Raw genomic sequence first — 24,776 nt, 5'->3', positions numbered from 1 at the left:
TTTTGAAACAAAGGGAAGACTTCCGACTTATTTTTTATGAAATATATCCAAGTGTATCGAGAATAGTTATCAACAAAGATTAGGTAGTTTCTGCTCCTAGATCCAGAGACAATTGGGGCGTGTCCCCATACATTAGAACAGACTATTTCAAAAGGTTTTGAAGCTCTCTTATTAATGGAATGAAAAGGCAATACATGACTTTTGCATGAAAGGCAATTGGGACACTTCTGACTGCTCTCATCCCTATTGAGACTTTCTTTTGGAATGAGGTTATTAGAGACAAGGTTCTCAATAAAATGACTCCCACAATGTCCTAATCGACTATGCCATAAGAAAGGCTTATTACATTCAGAAATACTAAAAACATTTGCAGAAGAGGATGAACACGACTCTAATGAAGACTTCGAATCCTGATGAACAGGGCAGATGGAATGACATGGAACAAATAACATGGAGCTTCTTCAAAGTCATACATATTGCCTCGTCTCTTTCCTTCATCGAATGTTTCCCTCGTGCGTAGGTCCTTGACCTGCACAGAGAAGAGAGTGAATTCAACTGAAGCATGATTATCATCAATAAGTTTGGAAATAGAGACAATATTTTTCTTGATGTCGGAAGCACAAAAAATTTCAGAAAAAGGGAAGAAATGAGAAATAGAAAGAAGGAGAAAGGAAATGAAGAAAAGTAGAAGAGAAGGAACGAAAAACCTCAAATCTCTGATCGTCGCACCTGTCGGCAACCTTCTTCGGCCCTCAGATGGATCTCCGCTCTGATACCATGTTAGAATACCTGTATTGAGAGAGAGAGAGAGAGAGAGAGAGAGAGAGCTAAGATGAATTGCGACTGTCACGATTTCAACACAGAAATCGTGACCTAAACTTGTATTAATAAGTTTACATTACAGAAGTATGGGTCCGGGTCTAGTATGTCCAGACGCGAATAAATAAAACATTACATGGCTCGGGTCCATTGTATCCAGACTGTACATACGATGGATACAATGGACTCGGGTCGGGTCCTAATGACCCAGAATACCACTTTTTCACTTAGTACGCTTAGGATTCAATATCAAATTTGACTATGATACCGAGGATCCGATATTAAGGTTCCGAACCATTATTTGAAATCTACTATTAGATATCCAATTTGAGATGTTCGGGATCCAAAATGCAAGGATTCAAATAGGATATTAGGGATCCGATATTGAAGATCCGATCAGAATATCCAGGATCCAAATAAAGATAAAACTAAAAGCAATAAGAATATTTTTGACACTGAAATTCAAGTTTATTTAGCCGATAAAATTCACAAGTATTACAGATGGAGGTTGGTACTGAGATTCGGGAGCCAAACATCACATTACATTTTCCCTAAACCACCTATCGCCAGTAAATAGATTCACTCTTCCTAATGATGTTTATTTTGAATTTCATTCTCAATATTACTGTGTGAAGCATTGAAAGATGGGGATTGAACTTCTGCAAGGGGCAAGTGGAGGTGGATTATATCGTTTGTCTATCAGTCCAGAAGCAGTGAAGGTATACTTTGGAGAATATACCACAATTGGGACGTGGCATCAACTTTTGGTTTGCCTCTCATTTCGAACAGTGAATACATAATTTGATTAATTTGGACTTCCATTTTTAATGCATTAGAGATTAAATTATGTGAGGCATGCCAAAAATTACAGCTTCTTTGAGAAAAATAGTCTTCAACTGATTCCAGATTAGTTTGTGAGCATTTAACTAATTTCTCTTGATATGACAGGTTTTTATCTGGTTTTATGTGTGAAATTCAAGCTTGCTTTTTGATCTTCGTGAATGTGTCGCTATTGTTTTTCCCCTGGAACCTTTCCCTCTTCTGTTTTAATGCGAAGGCATCATGATTGCTTCTAATTTTTATTATTTCTGTCATATAGTTTGGATTCTGGTATAACAATAAATGTAAACTGGTTCTGTTTAATCTTATCAACAGAAATCTTTTCAAACACTAAAGCCTGATATATTAGTGGTATTGGGAGATGTCTCTGCAAAGGGAAACGAGCTCTCCAAAAGTAAATGGCTATCAGTTCTCCATCAACTTCAACGTTTATTGGGGCCCTTCCTTGGACTTCCACTTCATATAATTGTAGGGGACAGAGATATTGGCAATTGTGATGAACTTGATCGGAATCTCGTTGAACAGATAGCCAGTAGTTTGCCTGGATTAGACTCAGCTGGTTGTGGGCTGTTTGATGTTTACAATATTAGCTTTATATCTCTTAATGCAATTGCAATGCTTTGTAAGAATGGTTTACGTTTTCATGTCGAAACGGTCATAGAAAGAAAGAATCAGGAGCAACAACGAATTTCAAGAAAAGCAACTGACAGGTTATGCGAGCCTGATGAATTAATGGAAAATTGTGACAACTTTCATTGGAGAGAAAATACTACTTCTGGAGCTGGACCTGTACTTTTACTTCACTTTCCACTGCACAAAACAACTGCCAGCAATGGTGGGAAATTTGACAAATTCACTGGTGGATTGCATGCCCCTCTAAATGATTATGGGAGGTAATTCACAGAAAATGTATGCAGTCTTCTTTCATTTTATTTTTATGCATGCCTGTTATAGTAATCTACATGTGTCGAATTATGTGTTGACATGTTGAGAGGGAAATTCCATAGCCATGACTTGGCTTTCAAACAATGTTATATGCACATAGATCCAAGTATGTGGCTGGATATGGTGCTTACAAAGTCAGTACAATTTCTTTTAAAAAGGTGAGGAGGACGTGGCCTTATATGTGCATAAAAGTCCAAAAACATAATAAATAACCAAGTGGGTATTTATATGGATAGCTGGGTTAAATATAGTATTTTAACTAATAGCTTCGCTTAAAAGATTTTTTTTCTTTTTCTTTGTCTTCAGAACTTCTAAATGACTGAATAATGTTATTATTGGCTCGAGGATTGTAGTTGGTGTGCCTGGTTTCAAATATTGATACCCTTCATTTGTTGGAGTCCCTTGAGTTCATCTTACAGTATTAATCAATGGATTTGACTTTGATAGGAGCTTAAATATAAAAACTTATCTTTGAAATCATTATAGACTTGAGTCTTCTTGTATTATTGCTTGATATCTTCACAAAATGATTGTGTAATTGCGATGTTTGAAATTTGTTTTTCACCACTTCTACTTTATGAGTGAATGCTGTTTTCAACTTGATGCTCATTTATTCCTTTTGTTTTACTTCACTACCATTAAGCATGTGAGCTTATTTCTACTATGGCCTTGGACAATTATCTAGATTGTTAATTTCGTTTTCAATCCCCAGTACTAAGGTTATGTATTATGCATACTTGCAGGGCATCTGTTGATGTTGGTCCACATGAACTGTTTCAGACAATTCCTCTGAATGCAACTGAGTATATTCTTCAGGCTCTTAAACCAAGGTTTCTCTTGTTCTTGATTTGAACTATGATCTTTTCTGCTGCTCTTAATCACAAGTCATTTACAGTTTCAGTTGATGCTAAGTTCCCTATGAATATCATCTTTTGGAGAATTCAAGTGACTCAAGTAAATTTGTTTAGATTCATGCAATATTTCTCTGGTTTCAATAATGCAAGAAAACTCAAGTGTGACTTAAGTTGTAACACCCCAAAATCCAGGACTTGTAACTTTTTTATAAGTTTGAAAGCTTTGTAATCTTTCGTTTATCAGAGTTTTTAAATAGTAATTTAGCTGAAAATGATGTTTAAAATAACAAGTCAATGGACATTGGGCGCATTACAACACAAACTTTCTTTCACAAACAGATTTAAAACTCCATACATTTAAGAAATCAAATAGATTATGAAAATAAATTTTTTAATAGTTTAAGACTTGTACAAAGGAGAAATTTTGAAGAAAATCTTTATGCAAATTTATCGAAATGTTCTCAAGAGCGAAACGTCAGGGAAAGAGTCTCATCTTGATCTCATCGTGTCATCGTAGTACGAAACATCACCTGCCATAAAATGGGTCAGTTTCACAAAAAACTGTTAGGTGCATAAGTGAGACAATGTGGAACTGAAATAAACAATAATCGATGTGCAATACTATGTAACAAACATAATTGGTTAATTTACTTAAGCAAGTAAGCCACCTCTAGCATGAGCAACAAATTCTGCAAATGAATAAGTATATCTAATATGAGCAATTGTGTTAAGCAACTGAGCAATTATCTCTAATATGAGCAATTGAGTTATGTAACCCATTAAAGACGAACAATTAATTGTGAAATCAAGTGAGCTATTAACTATCACAAGGTAAGAGTTCATTCATCACACGATATACACAGTTTCACGATAAGTAGATATATTAATCATAAGATGCACAACAAGTAGTTTTATAAATCACCAGATGTAAGCTGTAAGCAATCACACGACAACAGTTATATTAATCACAAGATATAAACAACTTATAAGACAAGCAATTACATTAGTCATAAGATGTAAATAGTTCGTAGATTACGAGTTGTAAGCATTTGCACAACAAACAATTCTATTGATGAGTCAAAAATTGATGTGAACAAGATATTTATTGTTTTGATAATAGCTTGCCTTAGGGATACGCAAAAGGCATGCCACGTAGAAACAACTGAGACTAGTTCAGGGGTTTATTATGCTATGTATTTTCATTACCCCGAATAGCTAGCTGAGTCCGCTCCTAAGGGGACGACCGGTGACAAAGAGAGAAAATCCCCAAAGGCATTTGTAGACAACAGATGCATCCTACTTCTGCAGAAGTCTATGAGATCTACCACCTAGGATAATTTCTGGTAGTCTCGTCCCCTAACTCCGATGACTGGGACACCGAGTTATTTGCCTGAGGGGTGGTTGTTAACAACTTGTCCATTGGAGTTTTGTACAATTTCATCTTCTCTCTTAATGAAGTTGGCGGGTCGAATGGGTATATCATGTGTTACTTAACTAAAGACCCATTCTATATGCTTTGGTCTTTCGACCCACTCGAGCATTTTGCTTGTGAAGGTGAAACCATCACCATTAGGTGATTTAAACGCTCCATTGCACGTTCGAGGCAACCACACACCTCTCATCCTACTCACTGCAGTACGCAACGTACCTGTTCAAAAGTGCAACCACGATGAGAGGGGTCAACTTATTGTGAGGGTGAAAACATCACCATTTTGTGGTCTCAAATACATGCCATTATACGTTCGAGGTAAACATAGACCTCTTATCCTACTCATCGTAGTATGCAACGTACCTGTTCAAAAAGTACAACTACGATGAGAGGGGTATGGATTTCTCAAAGAAAATCCCCAAAACATTGTTTTGCAAAAATACATGGTGTAATCATTCAAGTTCAAATTTGACATGCTCTGGTCTTTTAGATCGACACGAGCCTCTTACCTGTTAGGCGAACATCGACATTGCATGATTACAATAATGTGCCAAAATACATTTCGAGGTTACCACAAACCTCTCATCCTACTTCTCGTAGTCCAAACATATCGTATATATCTAAAAGTACGGCTATGAAGAAGGGGGCATGGATTTCTCAAAAGAAACCCAACAACATAATCTCGTAAAGGAAGTGATGCAACAAATATCTAGTTCGACAAGAAAACCCAGCAATAAGGTCTCACAAAAGAAGTGACAAGACAACCTAACAAAGTCTCGCAACAGAAGTGATGCAGCAAAAATCTTGCCCAACCCATGCCCATGCCCCTAAACAGGGTTATCCGAGTTGTATCGGAAACACAAACAGAAGTAGCAAAAACCCTATTCCCAAATGCGTCGATTTGGGAGACTTGGCTATTATTTCGGAATAAAAAAGACTCTAAATGTAATACCCGTAGAAAAAAGGGTAGTTTTATGCATTATGGGCATAGGATCCATTACCGGGATCCATATAATAATTATGGGTGAGTTGGGTTTGGACCCTCGTTGGAGCCAAATGGACCTAGCCAGTGGATTCGACAGTTCAATGCTGACCCGGATCCATATTTTTTAAATATATGGATCCAGATCGCTCGGATCCAGCGTCCCCGTACCCGATACCTTTTTTTTTAATAGGGCTCGATTACAAGAGTCGTGCCTAGGGCACGATTCTTGCAGAGCATTAAGAAGGCAAGGGGAGGGGGTTACAGAGGAGAGAAAAGGTGGGGTTCGGTTCGACAAAGGGAGGAGGGTAAGGTCTCGCCCTCTCACTTCTCATCTCTCTCTCATCGTCGCCTGTAAATGGCGTGCGATGCTCAGAACACCCCAACAAGGAAGCCTCCTGCATGTGACAGAGCCTCCATGCTGGTTCTCTCTGGTACACTCTTCAACCTCTCCTCCTCGGCGTGCGATGGTGCTGACAACGCCGGACGTCCATCAACACCGGTTCCCTCATAGTGGAGCAATCGATGCCGGCGACCTCCCAACCGCGGCAACCACCTCCTCCAGTCGCCGGAAAAGGTAGGATTTCTGCACTTTTCTTGTTTGGTGTTGATTGTATCCTGTGTGTGTGTTGTGGGTCGGTGAAGAAAGCAAGACATTGGGTGCTCGGTCGTTCTTGATAGGGTTCTTGGCTACCGGAAAACACAGGCCCGTGAGTTGGGGTTTCCGATAGTCGTGATTTCCGATTTGGGGGTTTTCCTATTTAAACCCTAACCTGAAAAACCCTCAAATCAAAATCGATGGGGGGTTTGGCCGAGGTATTGGATGGCCAGCCGTGAGGAGGGGGGGGATTTTTCGATTCTTGGTGTCGGATTTGGGGATTTTCCTATTTTTGGATTCGATAGACTGAATGAGGAAGGGGGGGGTTTCTGGAGATATGATTTACTGGGAGATCTTGGTTCATAGATGGTATGGTTGGGAATTTAGTTGTTATAGAAATCTTTATGTTTCAGATCTTCACGTTAAAGTGAGTTAAAATCTTGATTTGGTTTCTTGTTTTCATTTCTGTGATATTCAGTTTATCCGATTAAATTCTGTTAGGTGTCTATGTAAACCCCGTGTTGTTGTGATACACATATGAAAAAAAAAATCAAGGGGCTATATTGTAGTTGTATATGTCAAGTGATGTCCATTCAATCTGGTGTAATTCTATTAGCTGTATGTTGATCATATTTGTTTCTTGATCAGATTAGTTTTTCTTGATCAAACCTTGTTTCTTGATGAACTGCATGGGCAAATTCCACATCTGATTTTAATCTTTAAGCAAATCTGTATATGTTTTATTGCTTATCTAATCTCGTTTGAGAATAAAAAAAGATACATTATTAAGCCTACCTTCTTGATTGATGAGTTGTGTGGATGCAGAATGTTTGATACTATAACCGACACCTTTAAAACTATACATGATGGTTTTGAATCTTTTATTATTTTTGGATTAGCCAGAGATGGCGATTTCATGTTAACACGAAAGAGTATCCTTAAGATCAGTGTTATTTTTCTTATATACTCTATTAACAGTTAATTCTAATAGTGGACATTAGTTGTATGTAAGAAATTATTTCAGTTCATGAATGACCTGAATATTGGCACATTTGGAGCTGTTATCAGATCTTATCTTATTTTGGTTGTGACTGATTATTGAATCTGGCTGAAGAAGTAACATGTTATCTGTTTTCTTTAAAATTAGTTCGATTAAATACTGCACTCTTATGCATAAAATGTTATATTTCTTTTAAATTCCACTGCGGTGTGTTTCTAAACTGATTCTGTGTTTAACTGCATTCTATATTGGACAGTTGTCAGCAAAAAGATAGTTTACCACAAATTTCAGGATAGCTTAATGGCTATTTAGCTGAAAATAAATCGGTTAGAACAAAATCTTAGTTATATGATACTTTTGTTAACAAGTGCAACTGGGTCATATTTATGAGATAGATAACTATGATGGGTACTCATGTTTAGTATATGGGGGGCAATGGATATAACATATGACAAGAAAATTTTGGGACTTAGTTGGATGTTTAGCTAGGATGATAGCGGGTTCAGGATTGGTAAAGCCGACCATCGCTAGCATATGTAGAAACTCATCCTTCTGTCGGATGTATATGAAAAATGTTATCTTAGCCTTTCAATATACTGATTGTGCAATCATGGTTCAATTATTAACATTTTTCTTTGAGCATGTATGCTTGATGTGGATATGAAATTTTACGTGTATACTCCCACACTCAAAAGAGATATGCATTGGTTAATACCCGTATGTGATGTAGGTGACACACGTAGTGAAGATGCATATGATTGAGATATGACATGCTTATGATTGTGTTAGGGTTGCATGAGTACACATGCATTTGGCACATGTTAGCATGTTTTTTAGTTTGTAAGATGTGAGGTATTTGATGTCTAATAATATGTCATGGCAAAGTTGTTTTGATATAGGTGCATACATGATATGAATGTGTGCAGCCCTGAAGTTTCAATTGCTGAATCTGGGTTATGTTCATGTGTGTGGATGTTAACACATGAAAAGGTTTCCTGTGCCTATATTGATGGGGCATGTTTATTTATGGTGTATTTATGGATTTGTTTTGAGTACATGTGCATACACGAAATCGATGAGTGTTTAGCATGTAAAATCAGGTATAAATGTCCTTATGGATGATGGATGAATGCATGTGTGTTAAGTGATTACATGAAAGCACTTACACATGGATGGTGAACACATGCATATGACTGTGGAGGCTCATGCACATTGTTAAAATGGTATGAATGAATGTGCATTTGGAATCATGTTGGTATTATTGCATACATTGCAAGTTATGATTTTTGCATACGATGCATTGATGGTCTAGATGAATCATCATAGGCCTAGAGAGCCTTGAGCTTGGGTTTGCTTTTTCTTTAATTGTTTAAATGCATCGCAAAAATCATACTTTATATTATTGTTCTATATTGCACTGTTCGATGTGTTTTTAAGGGCTGGAGTCTAGTGATGGTTCTCGCAGGGGTTGATGCGAGCTTTTGCCTTGTTTTTGCATGTGGAACTGCAAAACTCAATAATTGGCTCTTAATAAAAAGATAATGAATAAGAACAGTGTAATATACGTTCTGGGATATCTCATCTGGAGTATGAGAATCTTAGAGATCCGGCTTTGGGGAGACTGTGAGGATACAAAAACTCCGTGTGCTGTAATTTTGTTTCCTGAACCCGATATAGAGGTTTTTTCTCCTAGCCACGGTTTTAGGGAGAGTCCGCCACTTTATCCGGGAGTGGTGTGTTGGTCACAGCTGTGAGTTTGTTTGGTACCAAGAAAGTGACACTTGTGGGCGTGGGGTGTCCCCGACATTAGATGTAAAAGTTTAATGTTCCGAAGGTGATTCGGTCGAGGGATAAATTGGAACCCAGTAATAAAATACAAATTGTGTGCTAAGCTACCCTGAGAACCTACTTGACCTCTGGGTTTGTACCCGTTTGGTGTATCCGCGGGCAACGATAATTAAAAAGAGGAACATAAATTATATGCATTTAATAGGGCATGCATATGGAAAAAGAAACTTAAGAAAAAATAATAAGAGGATTCATGTATTACACAAAAGTCATGCATTTTCCTGCTATGCATTAGAACATGCATATGTTATATGTTTCCTTAATTGTTATATGTTTGGTGGATGCGTGATGTTTAACTTTCAATGTATGTTAAATATCTTGTACTAAAATTGTGCATCATAGTATGATTTAATGTTTCTTTATGCATAATGGATGTACCTTGTGGTATGAATGCGTACTTGAATTATGAATTGTCATAATTGCATTTCTCTGAATAACTGTGTGGATTCATATTGTGGTTGTGGGATATATAAATGTTGCTATTGATGTTACCTGCCAGTTAGCTTCTGATAAATTGTTGACTGTCATAGTATAGACCTTTGTTTATTTTTGGTATATATACTGAACATCATACTTGACACCCATATCACATACTGGATTTATGATGTACCACATTTAAAGTTACGGATTTCCTACTTAGACAATTGTAGTCTAATTCCTATAAATTTCAGGTGAAGAATTGGAGTTAAGAGCGGCTGCGAGATCAGTCTTCGATCGGGATTTTGGATTTACTGTTCCAAGAATAGTGTGAGGACTCTGATCTTAATTTTCATTGATATTGAAATGAAAAGAATGTTTTGGTCTTGCTCCACCTGTAATGTTTTGGAATGCTTAGCCCTATGGTATGACTGGTTTCCGCTGTATAAAAAAAAATTTCTTCAAAAATCTGGGTTAAGATTTCGGGGCGTTACACTAAAACTTTACTTTGCAAAATTGTTTGTTTGAAAAGCTGGACTCATGAAAAGAAATTCTTTTTAAGGATTTTAGTGCTCACGCACAGACCCGTATCTTTTGAAAAAGAGCATACTTGGAATGTGCTAAACCAAACACCTTATTTTGGAACATGATTTATCTTTCAAACTGAGTACGACACTGGTAGGGGTGGCAATCGGGTCGGGTTGGCGGGTCGGGTTGGCGGGTTGGCGTGTCAGCATACCTCAACCCGAACCCGACCCGTTTATTAAACGGGTCGGCTGTGGCAAACACGAACCCGACCCGTTTAATAAACGGGTAACCCGACACGACCCACCAACCCATTTAATAAATGGGTTGGGTCGGGTAAACGGGTTTTCAGGTTCGCGGGTCAGGTTGGCGCGTTGACGGATTGGGTTGGCAGGTAAACAGGTTGGCGGGTTGGGTTGACGGGTCGGGCAGACGGGTTGGCGGGTCGACCCACCCGCCTAACCCGTTTATTAAACGGGTCAGTCGGGTTGGCGGGTTGGCATACCCCCAACCCGAACCCGACCTGTTTAATAAACGGGTTACGCGGGTCGACCCGTTTATTAAACGGGTTGGCTTAAGCCCAACCCGAACCCGCCTAAGAGGCGGGTTGGCGGGTCGGGTTGGCGGGTCGTGTCAGAAATTGCCACCCCTAGACACTGGGCAACTCGCACGAGGCAAGATCGCCACAGATCTCTTATTCGTTTATCGCAGTATTCGTATGTCGTGCATAACTCACGATACTGGTCTCGATAAACAAGATAAGGGTTTTCCAAAGGACCAAACCAAAACATAAGTTCGTGTCCCTTAATCAGGATCATCCGAGTCGTATCAGGTACACGAACCGGAGTTGTAAAACACTTCTCCCAAATACATTGATTTGGGAGATCTAGCCGCTATTTTGCAAAAGACTTTCAAAATCTGCTTTGTAAAACTATGCATTTGGAAAAATGGGTTTGCGCCTACAAATCATCTTTTTTGGGAATCCGAAATGCATAAGTGTGAGTCGTGACTTTTAAAACAAATGAGCGAAATGGTATATACTCAAAGCTATGCTTAAGTAAGTGCAAGCCAACAAAGAGCGAGCGCGTCATTACAGTTCGACGACGAAGGGGCAATCGATCCCCAAGGGTGAGGGACTGCGCATTGAGCGCACGAGTGCATAAGCAACACACGAAGTACGAAACCATACATCTGCTAAACGAACATGCAACAAGTAAATACGTAAGGCAATATATGAGGTACAAAACTGTACCTCGACTAAACGAATGCATAAGCAAAGTCTATGTGCGAAGCGCGGCGACAAAATAAAGCAGTAAAACAATAACATAGGAATCAAATAAATTCGAAAGTAAAGCTTATGCACATCAAGCGCGACGCCAATCAAAAGCATAAAACAGGAAAGTAACTACAGAAATGTAAAGACAAGAATTTAAGTGCAGAAAAGTAAATACAGGAATTTAAATACAGAAAAGTAAAGACACATTTAAATACAGAAAAAAGCCTGTGCACATGAAAGCGCGGTGACGATAGAAAGCAGTAAAAGACAAGAAAGTAAATGCAGAAGGAAAAGCCTAGGCACATTAAGCGCAACGAGAACAAAAAACAGTAAAAAACAAAAAAGAAAAAGGACAAGGATCACGAAATCGCGTCCTTGAGTTAAATGCGTACATATATAGATATACGTATACATATATATTGTCCTTAGTCATTTCTTTTTCCATTTTAAGTTTTAATTGCTTAATTTAAGTTCGTCCATTGTCCTTTGCGCAACTTTCCCCTACCTTGGGGGTTTCGGGGTTGCACATTTCTCGAGTGCACAAGATGAAGGTCTCGAGCCGCGTGCGGGCTCCGTCGCGCAAGCTGCGGAAGTGCAACATGTTAGTAAGAAGACAAAAAAAAGAGAAAAATGGAAGAAGTAGGAAGGGGCAGGGCGCGACCCCTGCCTGCTGATTCAAAAAGGAAGGGAAGGGGCACAGGCTGTGTCCCTGCCAGTTGCTTGTCCTGACGAAAGGAACAGGGGCAGGGGACACCCCCTACCAGACTGCTGCAGAAAAAGCGGCAGGGGGCAGGGGCTTTGCCCCTGCTCGCAGGTTGCCGACCGGACCGAGGGCGAGGAGGGTGCGGCAACAACCCTCCCCCCCATCGGAAAGTAAAGCTCAAGGGGCAGGGGACGAACCCCCCCCTATCGGAAATCTAAAGGCGGCAGGGGACCCTGCCCCTACCTGACAGAATGCTAAGGGGGACAATAGGGAGAGGGGTGGGCTTGGTTGTTAGGCCGAGCCTGACCCCGACCTCGACCGAGAGGGAGGTGGGCTCGGCTACCTGGCCGAGCCCGATCCCAATGGGACAAAGAGAGAGAGAGAGAGAGCGGGGAGCAGGGAGGGCCTTACCCTCCCCTGTCGAAACAGGGAGACAGGGAGGAAAGAGAGGGCACCACCCGCCCCTGCCGCAACAGGGAGACAGGGAGGGGCGCCCCTCCTCTGTGAAAGAGAGGGAAAGAGGGGGTGCACGGTACCCCCCCTCCTAGCAGAACCAGAGCCACCCACTATGGTGGCTCCAGTCTGCTGGCCGAAAAAGGAAAGCAGACAGGGAGACAGGAGGGCAGGCACCCTCTTGCCGGTGCCGAACAGCGAGGCCGGAGGGCTGGTGCCCTTTGATCGGTGCCAAAAGAGAGAGGGAGGGTGAGGCAGGTCACCGATCTTCTGTCGTCACCACCCGAATGGGTAAAAAATGAGGGGAAAAGCACAAGGAGGGGAGGTGCTCCGCACCTCTCTCCCTGTCAGACCCAGAGCCACCACGATGGTGGCTTTGGTCCACCGACCTGAGAACAGGAGGGGGGAAAAGAAGAGGACAACAACGAGAGAGGGGTGGGGGGTTTACCTGTGAGGGGAGTTGCCAACGTCAAGTGGCCTCCGGCGAGGCGTGGTGGATGCCAGTAGGGGCTCCGACGAGTTTCAAGGGACAGAGGGGGCTGCCGGGCTATGGGACGCCTGAGAGCGAGGGCGTTGAAGGCAAACAGGGAGGAAAGAGGGTCGGACGGGGGTGCCCGTCGGGATCGCTGGGGAGGCTGCCAGAGAGGGGAGCAACGAGAGGGCGAGAGCTATGCAAGAGAGAGAGGGGGTTTAGGGTTTTCTTGAATGAAAAAACCCTACCCCCGTGTTCCTTAAATAGGCACGGGAGGGGGGGGGGGGTGTAACAGTACCCAGCTCGGGTCCGGGTCAGGTGCTTGGCTCGGGTCCGAACTCAACCTGGGTCCTACCCAAAGTTTTTTTTTTCTTTTTTTTTATGGGATTACATCCTACCCTAAAAAAAAATTCGTCCGTGAAATTTTATTGAATTATTATTTGAAGAAATCATGGTATAAGGTGATTGGTATCGACGAGGATGCACACATGTGTGCGTGCTCCCAAACATATACACTGTTAAAGAGATCAGGATAACTCATAATGAGTTTCTGAGAGAAATTTTGAACTAAAAGTCGGTCCTGACAAAATTCATACATGATTTCATTGATAAACTTTTGTTTGACAAAATACGTACTGAAACACAAAATGTCTTATCCTAAGACAGTCAGAGTATCTATTCGTCTTTCTTTACGTGTTCTGTTATAATGGAGTAGACGCGGTCAAACACTACTTTTTGTGCTTACTCCTAAAGTCACTTTTGTTGTTGCTGTTGGCCTTCACTTGCGGTCCGTTTCTTTAAATTTGCTTCTTTCTTGCAGCAAACACGAGCAAAATGCCCCATCTTTCCACAATATAGACAACCTCCAGTGTCTCGGGGGCATGACTATCTATGATGATCATAATTGCATCTTAGGCATCTTCGGTTTGACCGTTGTTGTGACTTGTTTTCTTCACCTTGTTTTTGCTTTTTGAATGGGGGTCTCTGCATTTTATCCTTAGCAGGTCGTCATTTGTTGCCTTCATTATTTTTAACCGACTGTTTGTCTTGAATTTTTTTTATCTTGCTGATGCTTCCCAAGGCCTTGCGCGACCAATTGTCGCTTGACGTGACTTTGCTTAAGGTGTCATTCTTTCACAGAATGACCCACCTTTCCACAAAAGACACAAACATAACCTCATCTAAAATCAATAAGGATTTGATTATCTAATCATGCTACAATAGAAAGCCAAATTTATAGATTCATAACTGGCCATCTCAATTAATCTTAGAAGATCATCACAACTCGCAATAACTCTTTATTTAATAAAAAATCACAAGATCCACGCCGAATCACCTGGTCTGGGAAAAGTACAACCTCACAAGGAGTTACCGCCCTAGATGGTATACCTGGTCTTGGACAATACACTTCCTCACAGGAATATACTGTCTTTGCGGCTACCCGCTCTTGGATAGTGTACTTCCTTAAAGAGATTTACCAATCTAGCCGGACTACCTGATCTGGTTATACGTACCCTCACAAAGAATCCTTTGGGGACAAATCTTCATTAGGTACCATATTCAGTGATACATGTATCAATACAAATGACCGCTCTCAGGGTCGATAACCATCAATATGAGCACAAGCATATATACCAACAATATGCATCACATCAGTTTATATGACACTTAAATCTTAAAATCACACATTTAACCAATAAGGTTCCATGAGCCATAATTCACTATTGCACTTAAACATTTATCGCATGCATTCAATATTTTATATCACGTGGCATTTAAATCATATCATACAGAAGCATAATATCCTATGCATTATACTGCCACAAGGAATATTGCCTTTCGTAAATTGAACCTTGAAGCATGTGTAAACAAAACATGAGTTCTATGCATATGTACATGAATATGCACAATTCATAATACGAAGTAACTAAACCTCAACATACGTAACTCTTATGTAGTTCGAGTTATGCACACATGATTCACGTCATTTATGTATCTAATACATTCAAATCATTGCATCATTTTCATGTGCATTCATAATTCTTATATACAATAAGTCAAATCACATTCGACCATTCCAGCGTGAAATACACGTACATACCTTCTAAGTAATTTAGTCAGATATCCATGATATACACTTCAATCATGCTATACAAGTATGATATATTCACTCAGACAATCATAATGCAATCATTTGAAATGAATCAATGTAGGCATAATGTATCATTTACCTAATCATTTGTAGGCGTGATGTGTCATCCACCTAATAAGTCAAAACTAATAATTTATAGATGTAATATGTCATCCACCTAATAAGTTAAAACTAATCATTTGTAGGCGTGATATGTCAAATAAGTCAAAACTAATCATTTGTAGGCGTGATATATCATTTATAAAAATTTACTTGGTCTCTGTGCTTGTGCCCATTGTGGCTTTTGTTGGTGCCTCTTGTGAGGTGTGTGGACCCTTATCCTATTTCATTATAGGATCTTCAAATGGAGTGTCATCATTGGCCTTCATTTTAGCGTTGACAACTTCGAGAGTATTTTCTACTTTATCATGTGACAAACCTGATCTAACAATTATTTCTAATGCCAATTTCATTTGAGATAACACATATCCTCTTGGGAATAAGTAACCTCAATACCTAAAAAATACCTTAGAAAACGAAGGTTAGACATGTTAAAATTTTCTTTAAGAACATTTAATGTTATTAATACCCTTCTTATCACTTCTCGTGATAATCATTTTTTTTTATTTTGGATAATCCAAGGGAAAACCCCCCATCACTGACTGCATATTGACTGGCCTCCGGTTGGTAAAACCCTTGAGGTCCCTCTTGCCCATCAGGGAGTACACCCAGCTTCAACCTTGTGATAAGGGATGCCACCTGTGGATTTCAAACTTGTGATGTCTTGTCAACTTGGTGACATTCACAAGTTGCCCCTACCAGATGAGCGGAGCCCTTGTGGGCTTCCTGTGATAATCATATCATTAACATCTAACAATAAAATGACAATACTTGTTCTTACATTCTTAACAAAGAGAGTAGTGTCATTATAACAGAAAACAAATCCAAGATTAATCATTACCTTATTAAATTGATTATATCAGGCTTTAAGAGCCCATTTAAGACCATACATAGCTTTTCTAAGCTTAAGAACTTTACCTTTCTCAATATTAAAGTCGGGAGGAGGATCTGTGTACACTTTTTCATTAAGGGCGCCATTAAGAAATGTATTCTTGACATCTAACTAATAAACGACCAATTGTTTAATAGAGGCTACGACTATAAGGGTTTTAATACTAGTCATCTTAACCACTTGGGCAACAATTTCTTCATAGTTAATCTCATATTCTTGTGAGTATCCTTTAGCAACTAATCTAGCTTTATATCTTTCTAGGGATTTATTACTATTGATTTTGACTTTGAATACCCACCTATAACCTATGTCCATTTTGCCTAAGAGTAAAGTTGTAATTTCTCATATGTTGGCTCTATGAAGTGCATCTAGCTCTAATTTCATTGCTTCTATCCATTGAGGGTAGTTCTTGGCATCACTATAGTTTGATGGTTCATGGCAAGTGTGGATGACCATTAAACAAACTCTATAATTTGGAGAAAAGGACTCAGGATACAAACCAATTTTTAGAGATTCGTTGAGATTTCCTAATGCTAGGTTCTTCTATAGTGATCTTGTGAATATTTCTCTAATGCACATGGTTGATCCCAGAGTTACCGGAAGCGCCTAGGTAAAAGGGGAAGCACGAAACGTTGCGCTTCCGAAGCGTGAGGGGAAGCATCCCCTTTTTTGGGAAGCGCGCTTCCCTTTTATGGGAAGCGCGTTTCCCACGCTTCCCCCACGTTTCCCCCACGCTTCCCCCTCGCTTCCCCATTTTTTTCATTTTTTTCGCTTCCCCCTCGCTTCCGGTTCGCTTCCTAGGTCGCTTCCGAGACGATTCAAAATTTTCTTCTAAGTGGTCCCACGCTTCCCCGCTTCCTAAATTTTTGAAAGTGCCTCGCTTCCCGCTCTCGCTTCCCGCTCCCGCTTCCTTGACTGGTAACTCTGGTTGATCCTCACTCTCATGTCGGGTATAAACTTGAAGTTCATGAGATACTTCATCATTTGAGTGAGATTTATCAATAGAATCATTGCTAACAATTTTATTAGGAATATCATCATCAACACATTCAACATTGTCAAAAGTTCCATCATAATCATTTGAACTAGATACATCATTTCTTTTTTTAGGTATAAGATCAAATAAAAAGGAATAATCTACTTTCTCTTTAGGTTTATCTTTATCAAATCCATTTTGTTCTTATAAAAATGTTACATTTCTAGAAACATGCAATTTGTCAATTTTCAAATCATAACATCTATATTTTTTTTTTATTTTCACCATAAGCAAGAAATAAACATTCTATCACTTTTGTTGTAAGTTTGTCATTTTCTTGAAATAGAACAAAACACTTACATCAAAAAACTCTTAATCTTTTGAAATCAAGGGTTACATTGAACAATATTTCCTAGGGTGAAATATTCTTCAAAGAATAAGAAGGCATCCTATTTGTTAAATAGATAGTGGTAAGTGTGGCTTCAGGCTTCAACCCAAAAGTTTTTAGGAACACTATTAGAAATAAGTGCACTTCTAGTTCTCAATAATGTGCTTATGCTTTCTTTCTGCAAGACCATTTTGTTGAAGGGTTTTTAGGCAAGATTTTTGATACAAAATTCTATTTTGTTTTAAATAATTTTGAAAATCATTTGTCATATATTCTCCTCCAAAATTGCAACGAAGAATGAAAATATCAGTTTGAAATGATTTTTTCAAAAGCAAGTAAAATTCTTTGAAATGTGAGAAAATATCCAATTTAAACCTAAGAAAATAGATCCACACATATCTTGTGAAGTTATTAAAGAAAATAATCATTACACACAAACTCTTTTTTATTATAACATTTTTCTAAAAAGGGAAAAAGATACAACTTTGAGGCACTTGGATGCTCAAGTTTTTTGTGCCAACTTACAATATATTTATCATGGGCATAATTACAAAAAGATTTAGGGCATGAAAACAAAAAATCCATGTAATAGAGATCTACTCTCCTATGGCCTTGCCTAATCAGCTTCCTTGACCGGGGATCCTGCACGCAACAACCTTTAGATGAAAAGTTGATTTCATATCTATGGTTGAAAATTTGAGAAACCAAAAATAAGTTTAAATTCAATTTAGGAATAATTCTAACTTCAGGAACACAAAAATCTTTAGAATCTTTTAAAGCTTTTTGCAAATTTTTGATTTCTAAAGAGTTTCATCGATGCTAAAACACAAAAAGAGTAGGAGTTTGTGCATTTGTCGAATAGAATGGATGCATTAAGAGTCGTGAAAAGAAGCACCCCAGTTAAATATCCAAGACGACATACCTATATGATAGGAAGATGAGACCACAACTACAGATGTTGATGTTGTATATGTGTTTGTTGAAGAGCCTGAAAGGTCTTTAAGATCACCTCCTTGCTTGCATCATCACTCATTTTGGTGGATATCTCTCAAATGAAAGTCACCTTCTTCTTTAGCTTAAGACAATCCGATTTGATATGTTCCAACTCGTTACAAAAATGACAAATGACTTTCCTTGCTCCTCCATTGTTTTGCCTTTCAAAGTGTGGAGGCTTGTAGGTCTTATGTTGTTTCCTAGTCTTGACATGGCGTGCACCTTGTCTCCCTCCTTAGTCATGCCAATACGTATTTCCTCTTGACAAATCTCCACTAATGCCTCATTTAGAGACAATGGAGAAGGGTGATGAAGCAAAGAAGTCCAAACTTATTCAAACTTCGTGTGAAGTTCATGGAGAAATTGAAAAGTGTTATTTCTCCATTTGTCTTTGTCAAAGCTCAATAAGGGGTCCTCATTTGGGTTCAAGAATTGCAAGCTCATCCCACAAAGGGGATAGAGCACTATAGTAGTCACACACTCATATCTCCTTACTTTGTAGAATGAATCTTTTCTTGTAGAAAATATTGGTGTGTACGGTCCTTTTGAATGTACATCTCCTTCAATAAAATCCATGCTTCACTTACCCTTTTGAACATTGCAAGATTAACACAAATTCTTAACTCCATATTGTTCGTGAACGATGCCAAGATCTTAGCAAGTTCACTTTCTCAATCTTCCATCTTTGTTTGGTACTATTGAATCACCTTCTCTCTTTTTTCACCATCAATGGCCTTGATTTGGTCTCCTTCTTTGTTTGTGAGTTTAAGTTGGGGTTCTATAGTAGTTTCACTTACATATCCTCATAACTTCTTACCCTAGAGGTGGTTATTCATTGTGATGGTTCAATTTGAAGGAGAGCTCGATCTTTGAATCACCTTCGGCCATGATGAGGATGTTCACAGTTTCTTTTCATGTGCCAGGAAGATAGAAATAAGAGGTATGGACCACCAAGAATCAAGAGGAGACTCTCCCCAAAGTACAATATCAAATAGAATACATCCCCTCGTACCATGTAATGAAACAATAGAGAAGAATGCAAGAAAAATACAATAGGCACTAGTCACAAAGCCAAATACAACAAGCCACTAAGGGCAAACACAAGTGCACAAAGGCACAAAATAGAATCTAAGAGAGCACACACATAAAATAAATATAATTTTATTAATGAAATGCTTAAGAGAAGCATACACAAAAGCGGAGAGAACACCCCATATCAGTGTTGTGAAAAGCGTCGAGGCGTAGTGAGGCGCTCCACCAAAATCTGAGGCGAGGCGTAAAGTGTAAGCCTCAAAGTTTTTTTTTAAACTTAAAAAAGCTATAAAAATATCTAAAATTATAAATAAATAAATAAATAAATAAATAAAAGTTTATTGATGAAGCAACAACCAACAAGAAATAAAAAAACTCAAATAAATACTAAAAAAATATGAGATTAACATGTAAAAATCACATTAATGCAACAACTTGATCTATGTAAGTATCTAAGAAATAAAACATGAGCATTCATTAAATAAAAAATTAACATTAACAACGAAATGCATATTAGCATTAACAATATCATGTCATAATTAGAAAATGCATTTTAGCATTAACAACCAAATGTTAATATATATATATATATATATATATATATATATATATATATATATATATATATATTAGAAAATGCATATTTTCATTTCCATATATATAGGGTTGTGACTGCATGTAATTGCATGACTTGATTTTGCCACTAAAAGGGTTTAACGTCACACTCTATAAGAGATTATTGCTCCTACGAAATTGAATACATTGAACAAGTTGACACAGTGATATTAATTTTTTGTGAAACGAAGCAACTAATCTCAATGACTTCATTAACGTGGTTGCTTTGAGTGTCTATTAGACTGCAAATTGGTGAACCTGCTACTAAGGGTGTCAATGGATTGGGTATGACCCGATCCTGACACATATTGGATCTTATAGGGCCAGGGTTTGGTTGCAAAGAAGGGATTCTGATTAATTATTCAGGTTGGATCCATGAGGTCCGATTATTATATGGGTTAGGTATGGTTTATAAAATTTTATACCAAACCAGGTCTGATCAGAGTTTCGGTTAAGATTCTCAAATTTTCAATGTAAAATAATTAAAAATATTATTTTGCCAGGTATGGACTGGGTCTAGTTTATGTAATTTTTATCGGATCTGGGTATAGTTTTTTTTATAAAAATCCAGTTAAACCCGAATCTTGATCTGATACCTACATTACTTGGATTCAGGTTTGTACCTACTCATTTTAACATAGGTCCAACTGATGAATTGTGGAGCCTGATTTAGAGTTTTTTGCCCTTGCAGAAAGGGGGGTTCGGGGGCTCCCCCCGGTGCGGGTCCCGCCCCTGGCGGGTTCTTAAGGGGGCAGCATCCCCTGGAAGAATTTTCTTTTGGGCTTATGTTTGAGACCCAATGTCTTATGGATCAGACCTGATTTTGTTTAGGTTTAGGGTTGTCGCCCTTGCCTTGTATAAATTCTTTTTTTTCTTTCTCTCTTGTATCTGCCCTTGCCTTGTAGTAAATGCCCTTTTTATTAGCAGCTTAGTTAAAACTGCGTAAAAAAAAAACCTAATTTTTGGTCAAATGAGGGCTTTGACCCTCATTTGACTAAAAAATTCAAGGCGTATATGCCTCGGCTTGAGGCGCGCCTCGTCTCGAGGCGTGCCTCGTCTCGAGGCGTGCGCCTCAAGGCGTATATGAGGAGCATGCCTCGGGGCTGTTGCGCTTTGTACATGCGCCTCAAGGCATAAAGCCCCTTGCCTTGAGGCGAGGCGCGCTTTTTGCGCCTTGAGGCGAGGCGCGCTTTTTGCGCCTTGAGGCGAGACGCGCTTTTTGCGCCTTGAGGCGCATTTTTAATTACACTGCCCCATATATATACATAACAAGAGGGAGAAGAGGGAGCTCAACTAGCCATTGGGCTAATCCAACGGCTAGTTGAGCTAACCATTGGACTAGCCCAACTAGCAGTTGGGCTAGCCCCAAAGTCTAGAACAAAGACCCAAAAAAGGCTTCTAGTGGCCATTAAATACTAAAATAAAAATACAAAATATTCCTAAAAATACATTCTAAAAACATACATAAATATGTATATACAATACATACACAAAAGTATATATATATATATATATATATATATATATATATATATATAGACAATTACCATCTGTCTGGTATTTACTAATAACATTATTTTATTAGGTGATGATTCAAGGTATAATCTAAACTTTCTCCCTAAAATTTTGGCAAAAAACCTGCGCCTGTTAGTTAACGTGTATGTCAAAGTTATGATTATGAACACAATGTACAAGGAGTGTGTGCACAACACACACACATATAAGTGTGATACATTCATGACATATGCACACATATATATGGAGAGTGGGAGATAGTGAAGGACAACAGTCTCACACCATTTCTATTTAGTACTTGTTTCAGATAATATATTAAGTTTGCAGTACAAATCAACAAGATTCCTTTGTGCTCTAGAAGGGATGAAAATATAATATATGATAGTCAAACTACATAGTAAGATATTATTAATATTCTTCCTCTAATAACCCACTCAAGTATGACAAAAATGTCAAACACTTCGAACCGGCTAGAACTTTCTAAGAGTATATACCTTTGACCTTCACATGAATCTAGTAAAGATATCCAGTTATTGATTGTCACTTTACATGAGGATATACCATCTTGGTTTGGTCCTTCCTGCAAGTGACAGTCTTGAGATACATGGATCATCCTCAAATGACATATTGGGTTGTGTCATATGAATAGTTGCATTTTTTGTCTCCAAACAAATTTGTAGGAAGTTTTGGCTTTATGCCAATATTTTCAAGAATGCTGTTTATTGCTGGCTCTCCCATACTGTACGCCTCACATGGAGATGGCTGCAGCTATGGATATGAGGATATGGTGATTTTTGTAGGGTTTCCAATATGACTTGTATATAAAGGGACAGAGAATGGGAGGCAAAATCGAGTATCCTTGTGACATAGCCCATATTCCATGTGCGATTTGCTAGTTATTTATTTTTGGCACTGTAGTGAGCGACTGTCTTTTATATTCACAATGCTTAGAGGTCGACTTCCAATCTTTTTTTACTAGGTCCAACCAATTTCTGTGTACATTTCTATGTTACAATTAGGGGTGTCAATGGGTCGGGTTTGGTTTGGATCGGGTGGGACCAATCCCAGATTTGATTTAAGATGCTGGTAGCAGGTTCGGACTCGGGTCAAATTGGACGTACCATAAGAGAAACCATACCCAGACCCTATAAGGATTACATGAACTAGACCTGGACCATACCCAGTAAAATAATATTTTTTATCTTTTTTACATTGAAAAGTCGCGGATCTTAGTCAGAACTTGGGTCGGGCCTGGGTCTGTATGAAATTTCATAAACCATACCCGACTCCATATATTAATTGGATCCTTTAAATCTGACCTGGATTCTAATCGAACTTCCTTGTTTACACCAAACCCTGACCCTATATGGTTTGGTAAGGGTCGGATTCGGGTCAAACCCGACCTATTGACATGCCTAGTCATAATGGATTCAGTTTGCATAGCAGATCCCACTCTTAGAGGATCCTGTAAATCGTTTGTGATTCCGAAAACTTAGTGAGTGCCTTTTAGATGTCTGCCTCCTAGGTGCTGCCTAGCCCTTTTGACTACATAGGAAAAAATTGGCCTAGGTGATGTAGCAAATTCCAAAAAAGTATTCGTGTGATGTCCTTAAGAAAAACTGGACATCATGCAAAACTTTGAATGACACCTATCACCGAATTTTTCTGCATTCTCAAAATGAGAAAAATCTAAAGGAATCAACCATTTCCTAGATTCAATTTGAAGAGAAAACAAAAAAACAAAAAAACCTTACCCTATTACTGCAAACTTTGAAATGACATGGCTCCTTGTGTTAAATGGTTGATTTCGAGTGTGACTAATAGATGTACCTTTCACTTTCTAAGTTCCCCTTTGTGGCGCCAATCATCATGGTATTTTAGAATTTATTGATGGGCAAAAGGGTGTCTACTTATTAACAACCTCAATACATTAGTAGCATCTGCTGCATGTCTGTGTGTGTGTGTGTGTGTGTGTGTGTGTGTGAAGTTGTGTTTGTTTCAACAGTGGGCAACCATGGGATTCAAAATCATGGCTGCCAAATATTTGCCCAGACCAGTTGCAGTTTGTGACTTGAGCAAGTAACTTATACTGCATTAATTCTCAGGATTGTTTTCAGTGCTCATACCCATCAATTTGGCGACCATATTCACAAAGATGGGACGCGAGAAGTGACTGTTCCAGCAATGACATGGGATATGACATCATCCTGGTTTTGTTATCGCCTCTTTTGGAGAAAACAAGGCGGTGATGGTCAGCCACTGCTCTTTAGCTGGGGAATCATATGTATTAACAGCTTATGTTTCAGTGCTCGTCTTGTTGATATCCGCAACACTCCTTGCAAGCAGACCATTGCCTCGTATTTTATTCAATTGAGATATTTATTCACAGAATCTGATTAGTTTGGTAGGATAATTATTTTCTGCATGTGTTTTCTTTGGAGGCCCCAGTTTTTGCATGGATGGGCACTCCCTTTTCGCCTTGATTGCTTGTATATTCTTGGATGAGTAATTCAAATTTTAAAATGAAAAAGGCACTTAAACGAGTCAGTTTAGGAAGACAACTGGGCATGGGGCCAGTCAATGCATTGTTTGACATGTCAAGATTTTTTAGGAGAGTACATTTACAAATAGAACTTAGAATTTCTCTTGTAATCATATTGTTGGTAATCGAGAATTTTCTTATTGATGAACAGTCATTCTCCATGCTCAACATCAAATTTTTTTTTGACGATAATCTATTATCCAATACATCAAGAGTCGTTAAGCAATTAGAAAATACAGGAAAAGAGCTAGTCAATATGAGAGTGCAGCGTAAACAGCTATAAACAATAACTTTTGTTTCTTCATAACCTGTTAGCATGTTGTGGGATAGGTCCAGTTGTCCACCTCATTTTGGGACATATCCAACTTGTGATTTTTCCTGTGAGCTTATTACCTTAAAGGTTTAAGATCT

At 38.8% G+C, this 24,776-nt stretch overlaps 1 protein-coding gene across 1 annotated transcript in view; it reads left to right on the top strand.

Moving 5' to 3' along the window:
• Positions 1-24,370, top strand: part of LOC149816641 (uncharacterized) — a 29,752-nt gene extending 5,382 nt beyond the window's left edge. Inside the window, exons 2-4 of the mRNA XM_089987424.1 lie at positions 1,975-2,552; positions 3,348-3,434; positions 23,929-24,370. Coding sequence (XP_089843550.1) covers positions 1,975-2,552; positions 3,348-3,434; positions 23,929-24,223 — 960 coding nt within the window. The 3' untranslated portion in view covers positions 24,224-24,370. The remainder of the gene's footprint in view (positions 1-1,974; positions 2,553-3,347; positions 3,435-23,928) is intronic.
• Positions 24,371-24,776: the final 406 nt, after the last annotated feature.

The sequence above is a fragment of the Nuphar pumila genome, chromosome 14, assembly GCF_984573655.1.
Source record: "Nuphar pumila chromosome 14, dmNupPumi1.hap1.1, whole genome shotgun sequence".
NCBI lineage: Eukaryota > Viridiplantae > Streptophyta > Magnoliopsida > Nymphaeales > Nymphaeaceae > Nuphar > Nuphar pumila.
Note: the sequence above shows the minus strand (reverse complement) of the source record. Positions and strands in the feature narration are given on the sequence as shown.